Genomic DNA, 14,878 nt, shown 5'->3' on the forward strand with positions numbered 1-14,878 from the left:
CTTTCACCTAAATATTGAATTATTGCAGGGAGAGAGACTTCTGGAGGTAATGAAAAATTTGGATTTTGGATTGTTTGGGGGAAGAGGCAAAACAGTGAGGTCATTGGTGTAATCGGATTAAAAAAGGATGGGGAAGGAAGTCGGCCATGCCCTTTCAATGGAACCATCCCAGCATTTGCCTGGAGTGATTTAGGGAAATCATGGAAAACCTAAATCTGGATGGTCGGGCGTGGAATTGAACCATTGTCCTCCCAAAAAATTTGGTACCGTTTGCAACATAATTGCCATTTATGAATGCAGAGCCTAGTTCTGCAGTAGTTTCGTGAATTTCTTCCCTGTGTTCTCTGTGAAGAATCTACAGTTCTCTGATTGTGGTACTTCTTCATCTGTGAATGTGATATTTTGTAGTGCCAATTTTAACTTGTCCATTTACAATGTGTGAAACTATTTTGAGTTTCCCAATATTTATTAATGTTTGTATATTTAATGGTCCAAGCCTGTATGTAGTTCTGGTGTGAACTTAAGGTTGGGTTTAGGAGTCACTCCTTACCTCTGCAAGTTGGTCTGGGCTGCCCAGAGCACAAACGTCCAAATGTGTCACTTACGATGATGGATTCATCTGTCATTGCATGGCAGTTTTCATAACGGAAAAAAAGTGAAAGAAAATTTTACACAAAGTGTAAGTGCATAACAGATTAAAGATGTTATTGGTCACTTTCTTTGTGAAGTGTCTAGTAGGAAGTATGGCTACAACCAAATTACTGGCTTGTGTAGTTATTTACAGTACTGAAGACAGTGAGAAAATGGAGAATGAATTTTTACTAACATTCTGTTTCATTAACTGCAACAGTTTATCATGTCCTCTTAAATGATATTTTCAAGCCTAACTTGCAGCATTTTGTGGACCAATCACATGTTGGTGGGCGTTAATAGAATTCTATGTGTTTACTGTCTCATCAGTTGTAAATCACTGGCCATTTCTTCAAATATTTCAGGTGGAAACCTCAATGAGATATGCATCTGATAGTGCAAGGTAAGTTGTCATAATTCACTGCAGAACTATTTCAGAAATATAAATTTTAGTTTATTAATTGTAAGAGTACTTCAGTTATAAAATGCACTACTGTAACGATTCATTAATACTATTCTTTGCAACAACCATTATGTGACTATTGCTAGATAAATAGAGCAAATGTCTGATATCCATACAGGAAAATAAAAGTTCAGGTGGCATATCAGCAGCTGTATGTTTAATGCAGAATGACACATTAAATCACTTAAATTCATCTTGATGGGCACAAGCTAATATCATACTGCAGTAGGACAAGTTAGAAGAAAGGGTGAATGGCTATATATCCAAAAATTGGAGCTGATTCCCAGCCTTTCAGATTAATGAATATAGTGTTGAACACCTCTCTGAATTCGATGCCACAGTGGTGCTCAGGTAATGCACAAGCTTGTAGTGGTTTACAGACCACCATCAAGAAGAAACATAAGTAGCTGGTGCCACTTTCAGTAAGGCTGTGGAGACTTAACTGGTGAGTCCTCATTCTCTTTGTTTCTCCTTCGTCCTGGTGTGTTCCTGAAGGCTGTCTCATTAGTTAGACACATTACAGGTGACAAAGTAATGCATAATTGGCAGCTCCAGATCAGCGGGTAGGGTTCTCATGTACCCTCCGATACAGGTCAGGCCCAGAAGGGTGAGTGCCTGAGCTGTTACCTTCCCAAATGCCAATTGGTCCCTCTGTCAGGAGTTTGGGGGGGGGGGGGGGGGTGACCTGAGGTGCGAACAATCATTTACGGTGGGTGAAGCCCCCTCTGAGGGGGTTCCCAGTTGGAAAGAGCATCCCATTGGAGATGTTGGCAATCATGGCGGATTCTTTTGCTATGTATCAATCACCATCTTAACGTGTGTCTACTAAACATAAACAGAATGAGGCTATAGATTTGAAGGCCCTCCCAAATGCAACTTGGTTCCTCATGGTATCACACACCGAAGAGGGTCATTTCTTTGCTACAGTTAATGCATGCCTTATTCTGGAAGGTGTTGCAGTTGGAGACTCTGTGAAATTTTTCTCATTTATGAAAAAGATGGATGCAAACTTAATGCCCACATGCACTCAAAAAAAAATGGTTCAAATGTCTCTGAGCACTATGGGACTTAACATCTATGGTCATCAGTCCCCTAGAACTTAGAACTACTTAAACCTAACTAACCTAAGGGCAGCACACAACACCCAGTCATCACGAGGCAGAGAAAATCCCTGACGCCGCCGGGAATCAAACCTGGGAACCCGGGCGCGGGAAGCGAGAACGCTATTGCATGACCATGAGCTGCGGACCCCCATGCACTCATTTTCTACCATTTGCTCGAGTAGTTTTTGCCTCAAAGATTAAGGGAGGCTGTGAAATAATCACAGTCCAACCATACATTCCAAACCAGATGAGTTCGTACAAGTGTCAACGTTATAATAAAACGTGTATCTAGTCGAAACATGGGCAAGTGTGTTACTTTTGGCTGAGATGCTCACGAGCGCCTCCTCTCTGCTGTATCAAATGTAATCCTGTGAATGTCCCAAGTGTCTTAATGAGTAAGCATCCAGGAGATCTGATTGAAGACATCAAACCCCACCCTGTCACTTGAAATTGATAGCTAGTCAAAATCCGTGCATTTTACCGTCTGGCATTTACAGTACCATTTTTACTATGCCATGCGTAACAGAGGATATGCCCACCAAGACTTCCAACTTAAAGTCAGTGTTGCAGTAGTGAAATCACACAGGTCACAATAGTATCCCTGTCTCCTACTACAGCTACGCAACAAGCAATCAGATCTTTACATTTGGTGGCGAAATCACGCGCTACACAACTGTCAGGCTGAAAGGACAATAGCAATACTCGTGCAAAGACTTTCTACAGCTAAAAACATACTCTTCATCTGTCAACTAGAAAGTTCTAAGAACTCTAACAAAAACAAATGGTCTTCTCCTTCGCTGACTTGGAGATCCACTTCAGTGGTGTTGGCATATGTACCCTTACCTGGCTGACCTCCATTTTGCTGGTGCCCACTGCCTACCGATTTTCTGTCGTGGAATTCAGACTGACCCAGGGAGATAGCCAATATGTTTGTAGACCTCATGGAACAGGATTCTCCAGCCTCTTCCCCCTGTAACAGTGGATTTTTGAAGGCTGGCACTCAGCAGCCACCAAGGTGACTAATCTTCATTTGTTCCCTCTTGCCCAATCCCCATTATGACTTCTCCAATGGAAAATTCACGGCATTAAATCCCAGGAGGGATTACAGCTGCTCTTGGAATTGCAGTGTCCACTTGTTTTCTGCTTCCAAGAAAAAAAATTATCCTCACAACCCATTTGACCTTTCATGTTTCTTTCTGATCCTCTGTGACCTTTACCCCCCAAGGACAGCATTCCACCTCATGTGGGAGCCATGCTGGCCATCCATCTCATTTAACATGCGACTGCTAGCTGTTGCAGTCAGCATTGCCCTTCCTCATTTCACCTTTTCTCTTTGCAAGATCTACACCTCTCCATCATTTGCTGTTACCAAGTCGGACTTACCCTAGCTCATTGGTCAGCTCCCTCACTCCTTTTTGCTGCTTGGCAACTTCACTGCCCACCATCTGCTTTGGGGCTCTTAGAGAACCTGACCAAGAGGTTCCCTCTTAGCTGACCTTCTGAATCATCTCTTACCACTAGAGCACCCACGTTCCTTTCAGATTCCATGCACATTTCTTACCATTTGGACTTCTCGTTCTGCACTGTCCAGCTCGCCTGTCATCTTTGGAATGTGTGTTCTTATAGGACAACTATCCAAGGATTTCCACCCAATAATCCCCAAACAGCTTTTAGAGTTTAGCCAAGAGACAAAATCCAATAATAAGTTAACTTGGCATTACAATTTAAAATAATTTATATAAAAGAACTTTGAGAAAGATAATGGCACTTGGCACCATAAAATAAAAGAAGCGCAACACACAACCAATAAATATAATAACAAAATAATAATTTGATACAACGAAAGGGCAAGGGCAACTCCCAACACAATCACAGCCGACCGAGCTCTCACACTTCAGAGCCTTCCCACTAGAAACAGTCCCCGAAATAAATGCTGAGAGCTCCCCGACATGCCTCCCACAACTGCACCTTGGTTATGTTCTGTAACACACGACAGATAATATCAACACAAGATAAAATTCAAAAATGAAATAACAATATAACATCCCGACAGCACATAACCACAGCGCCGTTAACTCAGGCGCTCTTAACAGGTGCCAGAAGCCAACACACACAAATCTTAATAAACAAAACAATAAAAGCCAAGCGCACTTGAATAGTGAAACCACAGTCTTAGAAGTGCCTTACCATCACCAAAGGCGACTATTCCACCAAGTTAATAATAACACAGTAAGATAAAAATACGGAACATACCACTAAATGCTTTGACACAAACCAAATTGACGAGATCGTGTTGTTCAGGTCCCAGAAGACCATATTATTAGCAGAAGTAATTCACTATGCGTATACTGTCCAAAACCGCCTTCCTTAGGCAGACTTTACCTAACTTGTCAAATGCCAAATGTACCATACATGAACGCAACTCCGGGCAGGTAACAGGAACCACCTACATGAATTCCTTCAAAAAGGAACATACAGGCACCACCAAAGGTTACGCTGAGCAGACCGGGTGGGTAATGACCCACTCAGCAGTATAAACAAAAGATACTCCAGTTGAGCAATTAAATTAGTACCAATGAATATCGTAATGTGCCACACACAATAATGCCGTCCCACATCAGAATGAAGTTCAGAAACCGCAGCTGGAGCTTCCAGCGGAAAATCTGACGAGCCAACTGAGCTCACACCCTAACCTGGCAGACGACTCCAAAATTTAGCAATTAGTTGTCTCCGGGCCATAGTATCACAGGACCCCACCGGACCTCCACATCGGACAGGCAGGCAGAACAAGTACACCGACACCAATTAATCACCACCGCATGGCCAGCACAGCGGCGAGTTGATCCGCTCCAGACCACTCTGCTCATATTGCGAAGTACAACCAACTTAGCGCTAGTCACCAGCAGGTCAGGCAGAGCGAACTTCACGTTCCGTGCAATATCCAGAAACCGACTGCCCTCTCACTTTCTGCCAGCCACCACGAACACACGCCCGCGACGTAATAATAGCAAATCACCACATGAGCGCCACCCGCACTAGAACAGCGAACTAAAATCGATTATAGCGTGCGCTCTAAACGAGATCACAGGATAGCAACGCGCGCTGTATCAACCTGGAATGACCCATTCCCTCTGACACATACTCAAGTGATCACTTCCTGTGTGCTATCCATGCGCCGACTCCTACCCCACTTGAGTGCAAATCCAATTGGCAAATTTCTACATCTACATTATACTCCGCAAGCCACCTAACGGTGTGTGGCGGTGGGCACTTTACGTGCCACTGTCATTACCTCCCTTTCCTGTTCCAGTCGCGTATGGTTCGCAGGAAGGAGTGCTGGAAAGCCTCCGTGCGCGCTCGAATCTCTCTAATTTTACATTCCTGATCTCCTTGGGAGGTATAAGTAGGGGGAAGCAATAATATATTCGATACCTCATCCAGAAACGCACCCTCTCGAAACATGGACAGCAAGCTACACCGTGATGCAGAGCGCCTCTCTTGCAGAGTCTGCCACTTGATTTTGCTAAACATCTCCATAACGCTATCATGCTTACCAAATAACCCTGTGATGAAACCCGCCACTCTTGTTTGGATGTTCTCTATCTCCTCTGTCAACCCGACCTGGTACGGATCCCACACTGATGAGCAATACTCGAGTATAGGTCGAACGAGTGTTTTGTAAGCCACCTCCTTTGTTGATGGACTACATTTTCTAAGGACTCTCCCAATGAATCCCTCCCTGGCATCCGCCTTACCAACAATTAATTTTATATGATCATTCCACTTCAAATCGTTCTGTACAGATACACCCAGACATTGTACAGAAGTAACTGCTACCAGCGTTTGTTCCGCCATCATATAATCATACAATAAAGGATCCTTCTTTCTATGTATTCGCAATACATTACGTGTGTCTATGTTAGGGGTCAGTTGCCGCTCCCTGCACCATGTGCCTATCTGCTGCAGATCTTCCTGCATTTCGCTGCAATTTTCTAATGCTGCAACTTCTCTGTATACTACAGCATCATCTGCATGGAACTTCAGACACTACTAGGTCATTTATATATATTGTGAAAAGCAATGGTCCCATAACACTCCCCTGTGGCACGCCAGAGGCTACTTTGTCTGTAGACGTCTCTCCATTGAGAACAACATGCTGTGTTCTGTTTGTTAAAAAGTCTTCAATCCAGCCACACAGCTGGTCTGATATTCCCCAGGCTCTTAGATTATCAGGCGACAATTCGGAACTGTATCGAACGCCTTCCGGAAGTCAAGGAAAATGGCATCTACCTGGGAGCCTGTATCTAATATTTTCTGGGTCTTATGAACAAATAAAGCGAGTTGGGTCTCACACGAACGCTGTTTCCGGAATCCATGTTGATTCCTACAGAGTAGATTCTGGGTTTCCAGAAATGACATGATACGTGAGCAAAAAACATGTTCTAAAATTCTACAAGAGATCGATGTCAGAGATATAGGCCTATAGTTCAGCGCTTCTGCTCGACGACCCTTCTTGAAAACTGGGGCTACTTGTGCTCTTTTCCAGTCATTTGGAACCTTCCGTTCCTCTAGAGACTTGCTGTACAGGGCTGTTAGAATGGGGGCAAGTTCTTTCATGTACTCTGTGTAGAATCGAATTGGTATCCTGTCAGGTCCAGTGGACTTTCCTCTGTTGAGTGATTTCAGTTGCTTTTCTATTCCTTGGACACTTATTTCTTTCGATGTCAGCTATACTTTCGTTCGTGCGAGGATTTAGAGAAGGAACTGCATTGCGGTCTTCATCTATGAAACAGCTTTGGAAAAAGGTGTTTAGTATTTCAGCTTTACGTGTGTCATCCTCTGTTTCAATGCCATCATCATCCCAGAGTGTCAGGATTTGCTTTTTCGATACACTTACTGATTTAACGTAAGACCAGAACTTCCTAGGGTTTTCTGTCAAATCGGTACATTGAATTTTACTTTCGAATTCACTGAAAACTTCACGCATAGCCCTCCTTACGCTAACTTTGACATCCTAAGGCCGACTGTAGGCTATACCCCTCCCTCACGACCTTTACACAGCTGTGATGACCACATAAAGTATCTTCCAAATGTTATCCTTATCGCCGAAGAATGTTCCCCACCGTGCACTTCAAGTTTACTGTAGTGTGTCCTGGTCCCTGGTGGACTGAGGCATGCAGCAATATGATTCGCTTGCAGAGATATGCTCTCCACATTTTGAACCATCGTCCTGATACATCTGCTAGAGGGCTGGTATCCTCTGTAGTCCGTACATTTGGGACTTTAGAAGCTGTCTGCCCCATTTACGAGAGGAAGTTTTGAAAGACAACGTTGTCTCAAGGTTTATATGGTTTGACTTGTCACACACATTTATCCACGAAAACGGGTTGCCTGAATGCTCGTCCTGGGTATCATTGTCTTTGCTATCCCAAGCAACCATATTATGGAATCACCCAACAGGCGTCTCAGCTCCTTTTTCGCCAAGGATTTTACACTCTGTTACAGTTCCACACAAACGTGTCTCCTTGTGTGGCGTCTTCAGCGTCGTTCCTATCTTCTTTTCTCGTGAAGCATGGACAGTGGCTTTGACTTTTCCACTGCCAAAATCTTTTGTATGAATATTTGGTTGCGTAATGAGTTTCTTACACCATCTTTACATCTTGCACCTTTCGTTCTTCCATTCATTGAAACTAGAAAATTCCTGTAGCTAATATCTGATAGGAAACTTACTTGGTCCTCCCATGTATTCTTACCTGGCTGTACATAGTACCCAGTTCCTCACTGTCCTACATCTCCTAAGTGGTACTTCCAGGGGAGCGGATCAGACCACCCTCCTCCATTTTTTTTTAAATCCCATGTCCATTCATAACTAGACTGTGGGTGTTTAGTTCATTCCTCTGCACTTCTGTTCATCATTTTCTGTCTTAACACACTCCACCATCATGGAATATGTTTTACCACTGGTGGCTTTTACGCGAGCCCGTTTGAGAGTCAATGCAGAAGATGCTGAACAACTAGTCATACTGGCATGATGTCCTCCTCAGTGGATAGGCATTCCGTTTCTCTTTCACGCCTGATCACTGATCTTATTCCCTCTCATTCCATGACTCCCTTGCCTTCTAGTATGGGTCATGCCATTCATCTCACCCCCTGCGGGTTCGGGGGTAAGACTAGGCCCGCGGTATTCCTGCCTGTCGTAAGAGGCGACTAAAAGGAGTCTCAAATGTTTTGGCCTTAATGTGATGGTCCCCCTTGGGGTTTGACCTCCATTTTTCAAAATTCTACAGAAGTACGAGCCTTTTGGGGAAGGACACCTTACATGGTGTACCACTGGTCCTAAGTGCACTAAGACCTTGGCACTCAGCATTGCACCGGCGTTGTCACCATACCCATTGTCCTCAAATTGGGCCTAAACGCCTGATGGGTTGTCCAAGTTACGCCCATAGTGCATCTACATCTGCACCAGCGATCATGATGGACTTTCCATGGCACCAGAAATCCAGCACGGTAGCCAGCCCGTCGTGGTGGGGTCGTCATGTACCCTCTAGGTTGTAGCCCCCTGACAACACAGGGATCGTACTGCCGATACCTGAGCTGCACCCTCCCCACGTTGGCCAAGGAGTAGATGCCCGTCTCCCTGGGGCATCAGGACTCCCGGCAATGGTCATCCTGCCAGGTGGCCCTTGCTGCGGCTGGGTGGCGCCCGTGGGGAGAGCCCCTGGTCGGAGTGGGTGGTATCGGGGCGGACGTTTCGCACATGAAACGTCAACACGTATCAGGTCGCTCTGCGGCCGAGTCTTCCAAAAGAAAAGGTACCATTTCTAGTTCTGGTTCTCCTGCCCTTTCCCCCTTGGCCACTCCATGGGAGGAGGGACAGGCCCGCCGGCTTGGGGCGAAGTACTTCCCCCGCTATTTGGTCTGTTCTCGAACAGATGGGGGGACGTTCGCCACCTCCAAGCCCATGTTCTTTGTTCAGCACATTGAGGACATCTTCGGGGAAATCGAGGCTCTCAGCAAGATGCGATCAGGGTCCGTTCTTATCAAGACCACCTCTGCCACACAATCGGCGGCACTCCAGGCGTGCGACCGCCTAGGGGACATCCCAGTCTCCATTGTCCCACATCTGGCACTAAATAGGACGCAGGGGGTTATTTTTCATCGTGACCTCCTGCTACAATCTGATGAGGAGCTCAGGGCCAACCTGGAGCGCCGCGGCGTGCATTTCGTCCGGCGAGTCCAGCGCGGCCCCAAAGACCGTCGCATCGACACCGGGGCCTTTATCCTCGCCTTCGAGGGGGACGTTCTCCCGGAGAAGGTAAAGGTGATGTGCTACCGGTGCGACGTGCGACCTTATGTCCCGCCTCCTATGCGCTGTTTTAGGTGTTTGCGCTTTGGGCACATGTCGTCCCGGTGTGAGGCTGAGCCCCTTTGTGGCGACTGTGGACGTCCTCTTCGTGAGGAACATACTTGCACCCCACCACCTCGGTGCCCTAATTGTCCTGGCGTCCACTCGCCTAGGTCCCCAGACTGCCCCGCCTATCAGAAGGAGAAAAAGATACAAGCAATCAAAACTTTGGATCGGCTCTCTTATTCTGAGGCCAGGAAGAAGTATGACCGCCTTCATCCCGTGTCACTGGCCACTTCGTTTGCCTCAGTTGTGTCCACTCCTTCCGCTGTCTCCTCACCTCTATCCTGTCCCCCCTCTGCCTCCTCTGCCCATCAGGGGGCTCTGCCTCCGCCTTCCAAATCCCTCCCTTCCAACTCCTCCTCCCCCGCGGCCACCACTCCCCCTGCCCCAGGGGCCACCCTTCCTCCTCCTCCTCCTCCTCCTCCCCCCACGCCACCTGAGAAGCGCTCCTCTTCTCAGGCGTCCATCGGGGATATGTTCCGGACCCCAGCTTCCGAGGTCCGGCGTTCCAAAACGGACCCAGCGCGTGAGGACCTTCTTCGGGTCCAGCCCACCATCCCTGTGCCTCCTCGGCCTTCCAAGAAGGCCTCCAAGAAGAAGTCTCTATCCCCCTCTCCACCCCGGCGCGTTTCATCTGACGCTTCATCCGTGAGTCGCTGCTCCCGGCCGTCCTCAGTTTCGCCGGGACGCTCTGCTGCCAGGCGTTCCGCCGGCATTTTGTCGGCAAATGATGCGGCCCCTCCTACACCATCAGGGACAGCGGCCGCAGCTGGCGACGAGTCGATGGAACCGGATCCGCCTGCCGTCAGTTGTAGCGTTGTTGCCTCGCAACCTGGCCCTCCGCGGCCATCGAGGTGACCAGCTCTTCCCCGTCTCGTTCCCCCAACTTTTTGACTAGAAATGGCTTTGTTTCATTGGAACATAAGAGGTATTCGCTCTAATCAGGAGGACTTACAACTGCTCCTCCGCCTGCACTGTCCGCTCGTCCTTGGTCTCCAGGAAACCAAGTTGCGCCCGACTGACCGTATTGCCTTTTCCCACTATACCTCGGAGCGGTATGACCTCGCCCCTGTGGACGGTATCCCAGCTCATGGTGGGGTCATGTTGCTCGTTCGGGACGATGTCTATTACCATCCCATCCCATTGACCACCCCACTCCAAGCGATAGCTATCCGCATTACTTTTTCTGCTTTTACTTTTTCAGTTTGTACCGTCTACACTCCACCGTCATCTGCCGTTAGTCGGGCTGACATGATGCACCTGATCGATCAGCTTCCCCCGCCGTTTCTATTGTTTGGCGACTTCAATGCCCATCATCCCCTTTGGGGCTCTCCGGCATCCTGTCAAAGAGGCTCACTCTTGGCGGATGTCTTCAACCATCTCGATCTTGTCTGCCTCAATACCGGCGCCCCGACTTTCCTCTCTGACTCTACTCATACCTACTCCCACTTAGACCTCTCGCTCTGTTCTACCACTCTTGCCCGTCGGTTCGAGTGGTATGTCCTTTCTGACACCTATTCGAGCGACCACTTCCCCTGTGTCGTTCGTCTCCTGCACCACACCCCATCCCCACGTCCTTCGCGCTGGAACATACTGAAAGCTGACTGGGGACTTTACTCCTCCCTGGCGACCTTTCCGGACCACGATTTTTCCAGCTGTGACAGTCAGGTCGAATACCTCACGGCTGTTATTCTCCATGCTGCCGAACGTTCCATACCTCGTACTACTTCTTCTTCACGTCGCGTTTCCGTCCCCTGGTGGAACGAGGCTTGTAGGGACGCTATCCGTGCTCGACGACGTGCTTTACGCACCTTTCGTCGCCATCCTACGTTGGCGAATTGTATTGCATACAAACGACTCCGAGCGCAATGCCGTAGAGTCATCAAAGACAGCAAAAAAGCTTGCTGGGCCTCTTTCACGAGCTCCTTTACCAGTTTTACTCCCTCTTCCGTTGTTTGGGGTAGCCTGCGCCGGCTGTCGGGCATTAAGGCCCACTCCTCAGTACCTGGCCTGACCTCAGGTAATGAGGTCCTTGTTGATCCTGTGGCTGTCTCCAACGCCTTTGGCCGCTTTTTCGCGGAGGTTTCCAGCTCCGCCCATTACCATCCTGCCTTCCTTCCCAGGAAAGAGGCAGACGAGGCTCGGCGACCTTCCTTCCACTCGCTGAATCTGGAAACTTACAATGCCCCCTTTACTATGCGGGAACTCGAACGTGCGCTTGCACTGTCCCGGTCCTCTGCTCCGGGGCCAGATGCCATTCACGTTCAGATGCTGGCACACCTTTCACCGGCAGGCAAAAGCTTTCTTCTTCGTACCTACAATCGCGTCTGGACCGAAGGTCAGGTTCCCATGCGTTGGCGTGACGCCGTTGTTGTTCCTATACCCAAACCCGGGAAGGATAGACACCTTCCTTCTAGTTACCGCCCCATTTCTCTTACAAGCTGTGTCTGTAAGGTGATGGAGCGCATGGTTAATGCTCGGTTAGTTTGGATTCTTGAATCTCGACGACTACTTACTAATGTCCAATGCGGCTTTCGTCGCCGCCGCTCCGCTGTTGACCACCTTGTGACCTTATCGACATTCATCATGAACAACTTTTTGCGCAGGCGCCAAACGGTAGCCGTGTTCTTCGACTTGGAGAAGGCTTATGATACCTGTTGGAGAGGAGGTATCCTCCGCACTATGCACAAGTGGGGCCTACGCGGTCGTCTGCCCCTTTTTATTGATTCCTTTTTAACGGATCGAAAATTTAGGGTACGTGTGGGTTCCGTATTGTCAGACGTCTTCCTCCAGGAGAACGGAGTGCCTCAGGGCTCCGTCTTGAGCGTCGCCCTTTTTGCCATCGCAATTAATCCAATTATGGATTGCATTCCACCTAATGTCTCAGGCTCTCTCTTTGTCGATGACTTCGCGATCTACTGCAGTGCCCAGAGAACATGCCTCCTGGAGCGCTGCCTCCAGCGTTGTCTAGACAGCCTCTACTCATGGAGCGTGGCAAATGGCTTCCGGTTTTCTGAAGAGAAGACGGTTTGTATCAACTTTTGGCGATATAAAGCGTTCCTTCCGCCATCCTTACATCTCGGTCCCGTTGTTCTCCCATTCGTGGACACAACTAAGTTTCTAGGGCTCACGTTGGACCGGAAACTGTGTTGGTCTCCACATGTCTCTTATTTGGCGGCCCGTTGTACACGTTCCCTTAATGTCCTCAGAGTTCTTAGCGGTTCATCTTGGGGAGCGGATCGCACTGTCCTGCTTCGCTTGTATCGGTCCATAGTCCGATCGAAGCTGGATTATGGGAGCTTCGTCTACTCGTCTGCTCGACCATCCCTCTTACGCCGGCTCAACTCCATCCACCATCGGGGGATACGTCTTGCGACCGGAGCCTTCTACACTAGTCCTGTCGAGAGTCTTTACGCTGAAGCTGCCGAGTTACCATTGACCTACCGGCGCGACATACTGCTGTGTCGGTATGCCTGCCGGCTGTTGTCTATGCCCGAACACCCCTCTTACAAGTCCTTCTTCGCCGATTCTCTCGACCGTCAGTACGGGTTGTATGTGTCTGCCCTGCTGCCCCCCGGAGTCCGCTTCCGTCGCCTGCTTCGACAATTGGATTTTGCCCTCCCTACCACCTTCAGAGAGGGTGAGAGCCCGACACCACCTTGGCTCCAGGTTCCGGTTCGTATTTATCTCGACCTCAGCTCACTCCCGAAGGAGGGTACTCCGGCTGCAGTGTATTGCTCACGGTTTGTCGAACTTCGTGCTCGACTTGCTGGTCACACCTTTATTTACACCGATGGCTCCAAAACTGACGATGGTGTCGGCTGTGCCTTCGTCGTCGGGACCGCCACCTTTAAATACCGGCTCCTTGACCACTGTTCCAGCTTTACGGCCGAGCTTTTTGCTCTCCATCAGGCCATTCAGTATGCACGCCGCCACCGCCATTCATCGTATGTACTTTGCACTGACTCCCTCAGTGCTCTTCAGAGCCTTGGGGCTCCCCATCCGGTCCATCCCTTGATTCAACGAATACAGCAGTCCCTCCATTCTTTCGCTGATAATGGCGGTTCTGTCAGCTTTCTGTGGGTCCCCGGACATGTGGGAGTGCCTGGGAATGAGGCTGCGGATGCTGCAGCCAAGGCTGCAGTCCTCCTGCCTCGGTTAGCCTCCCATTGTGTCCCGTCATCTGACGTTCGTGCGGATGTATGTAAGAGGCTTGTGTCCTTGTGGTGGGATGCTTGGTCATCCCTCCAAGAAAACAAGCTCCAGGCAGTCAAACTGCTCCCAACTGCTTGGACAACTTCCTCCGACCATCTCGGCGCGAGGAGGTCCTTCTGACCAGGTTGCGGATTGGGCATTGCCGGTTTAGCCACCGCTACCTGCTCTCTGGTGACCCAGCCCCGCAGTGCCCTTGTGGTCAGGCATTAACGGTGCGCCATGTTTTATTGTCGTGTCCCCGTTTTAGTCAATTTCGTGTTGTCCTGTCCCTGCCATCTACTTTACCGGATGTTTTAGCTGATGACGCTCGAGCAGCTGCTCGTCTTCTGCGTTTTATAACTTTAACTGGCTTGACCAAAGACATTTAACCTTTTTACTTATTTTACCTGCATCTTTGTCAGGTCCTTTTGATGTCCCCCCATCCCCTTGAGTTTTAGCAGGTTCCTTGTGCTCTAACACCAGTGACTGGGCGCTAATGACCTCAGCAGTTGAGCGCCCTTAAACCCTACCAAAAAAAAAAAAAAAAAAAAACCATTCATCTCAGTTACCTCGTGGAGTTTACTTTTGGCTTCTGCTTTGCAGCTTAACTTCACAGTACCTGCCACATTCCTGATGGTTGTGAACCCTTCGCCACCTTTGCTTCATGTAGCAGCCCATATTCATTGTGGACGTCATTTTCTTCACTTTTATAAACAAGACTCACTATAGGAAAAAATGCATAAATAATATGGACTAATCTGTCGTCGAGGTACAAAATTCATTACAATATTACACTCTCCACGAATTGTACTGACTGGCAGTTGGTTCATCAGTTGATAACTCAAAAATTTTATCAGTATTATGCACCATCACTTGTCCCTCTGAGAAACCTAGTGATTATCCTATTAAATATTTGTGAATGAAGTCCGCAATGTGTTTTGTTTCTATCTTTGATTTAAACACATTAACGTTTGCCTTCACCTCATACCTCAAATCCCTTAACAAAACGTTTCAAGTATACATATGAATTGTCAGTGTTGCAAGTGCCAAGAGGTATTGACACTACTTCCCAATTCTCTA

General features: G+C 48.2%; 1 protein-coding gene across 1 annotated transcript in view; it reads left to right on the top strand.

The window, feature by feature from the left end:
- The window catches only part of LOC124719838 (zinc finger protein 708-like), a 109,695-nt gene that overhangs the window by 73,145 nt on the left and 21,672 nt on the right, over positions 1-14,878 (top strand). Inside the window, exon 6 of the mRNA XM_047245025.1 lies at positions 996-1,033. Within this exon, the coding sequence (XP_047100981.1) occupies positions 996-1,033 (38 nt within the window). The remainder of the gene's footprint in view (positions 1-995; positions 1,034-14,878) is intronic.

This window comes from Schistocerca piceifrons, chromosome 11 (genome assembly GCF_021461385.2).
Source record: "Schistocerca piceifrons isolate TAMUIC-IGC-003096 chromosome 11, iqSchPice1.1, whole genome shotgun sequence".
Lineage (NCBI taxonomy): Eukaryota > Metazoa > Arthropoda > Insecta > Orthoptera > Acrididae > Schistocerca > Schistocerca piceifrons.